Source organism: Nannobrachium achirus (assembly GCF_963921795.1).
Source record: "Nannobrachium achirus genome assembly, chromosome: 14".
In the NCBI taxonomy this organism is placed as follows: Eukaryota; Metazoa; Chordata; class Actinopteri; order Myctophiformes; family Myctophidae; genus Nannobrachium; species Nannobrachium achirus.
In genome coordinates this window covers 37,009,441-37,011,253 of record NC_137821.1, presented here as the reverse complement: position 1 = coordinate 37,011,253, position 1,813 = coordinate 37,009,441, and the positions used below count along the sequence as shown (strand labels likewise).

Below are 1,813 nucleotides of genomic sequence, written 5' to 3'. Positions count from 1 at the left end.
TCAGTCCTACTATAAATGGGTCGGCCTCAGGTCATTAATGAGTGTTTGCTTTGCAAACTTGTACTTGAGTAAATTTCTGTGCGTGTATAAGCTTGCACGTGTATGAATGTGTGTCTATGTGTGTGCATGCATGCGTGCGTGCATGTGTGTGAGTGAGTGCGTGGGTGTGTGTGTGTGTGTGTGTGTGCCAATTAGCATAATCACATCAGAGTTAAAGTGACTGAGGCTCACACACCACTCCTTATTCTGTCAGATGTCATGATGGCCACCAACGCACCAAGCGATAAATATCATGGAGTCTGGATCATTTTCTTCATCTTTGGTGTGGGATCTATGTTGCCATGGAATTATTTCAACACGGCAACAATGTACTTCATCAGTAGGTTGAAGGACCCGCCCATCGATGGCATCGCTGCGGTCAATGGGACTGTGGCGGGCAGACTGAACGCTCTGCAATCAATCTATAGCAATGTGCAGACGCTGTCTGCCGTTGTACCGCTGCCCATCTTCAGCTGCCTCAACTCCTTCCTCCACCAGAGGATTCCTCAGAAGCTGCGTGTCTCAGGCAGTCTGACAGTCATCCTGGTGCTCTTCCTGTTGACCGCCGTGCTGGTGAAGGTGGAGATGGCGCCGTTAACCTTCTTCTGTCTCACCATCGTCAAAGTCCTCTGGATCAACTCCTTTAGTGCCATTTTCCAGGGCAGCGTGTATGGACTGGCAGGGTTGCTGCCTATGTCGCACACCACTGCTATGGCGTGTGGGCACGGGCTGGCCGGCATTGTGGCTGCCGTCTCCATGATCTGTAATCTGGCCACTACATCAGCTCTGCAGGACAGCGCCTTTGGCTTCTTCATCACAGCCTGTGTTGTCATTCTACTGGCTATCTTCTCATACCTTGCACTTCCCAGCATAGGGTTTTTCCAATACTACATGGAGAGCAACAAACCCGGGACATCCAGTGGGGAAATGTCACTCAGTCGGACTGAAAAGGAAGACAAGCCGGTTGTTTCTGTTTTTGCCATCTTCAAACAGATCTGGGTGATTGCCATATCTTTGTGTTTCAACATCACCATTACCACCGGAATGTTCCCAGCCGTCACAGTGGCCGCAACGTCCACCACAGCTGATGGAGGAGCCTGGGACACCTACTTCATCCCTGTCTCATGTTTCCTGATCTTCTATGTGATGGACACCGTTGGGAGGAGCCTGACGTCAGTCTGTATGTGGCCTGGTGCAGACAGTATCTGGCTGCCCATCCTGGTGGGTTTGCGGTTGGTCTTCGTACCTCTGTTCATGCTGTGTAACGTGCAGCCTCGTCACTACCTGCCTGTGTGGTTTGGCCATGACTCCTGGTACATCCTCTTCATGATCCTCTTCTCTTTCTCCAATGGATACGTGGACTGCCTGTGCCAGTGCTTTGGACCAAAGAGGGTTGCACAGCATGAAGCAGAGACAACGGGAGCCATTATGGTCTTCTTCCTGTCCCTGGGACTGGTGCTGGGTGCAGCTTTCTCATTCGCTTTCAGAGCCATGATATAGAACAGGGGTTGTCAACGTTTTTTTCAGGACTAGGGACCCCCTATAGCTGATAAAGGATCTTTCCGTGTCCTCATTGATAGTCACATGGGAGAGAGCCAATAGGACCCCAATGGAAACAAGACTACAAGGACCTTTTTGATGTTATCCTTTTAGACCAAGTGTTTGACTCTGTGCTATTTTGCATTTCTGTGTAATGAAATATTCAATCAATCAATCAATCAATCAATGGGGAGTTGAACCAGGGACTCCCCGTCAGGCACCAGAGCCTATGTGG

General features: G+C 49.9%; 1 protein-coding gene across 1 annotated transcript; it reads left to right on the top strand.

Annotated features, from left to right (window-relative positions):
* Positions 1 to 258: 258 nt before the first annotated feature.
* On the top strand, positions 259 to 1,539 carry LOC308298506 (equilibrative nucleoside transporter 1-like; the record flags this gene model as incomplete). The annotated part of the gene is made up of 1 exon (XM_080742132.1): positions 259 to 1,539. One exon carries the CDS (start codon positions 259 to 261, stop codon positions 1,537 to 1,539), a length of 1,281 nt encoding a protein of 426 aa, XP_080598258.1.
* Positions 1,540 to 1,813: the final 274 nt, after the last annotated feature.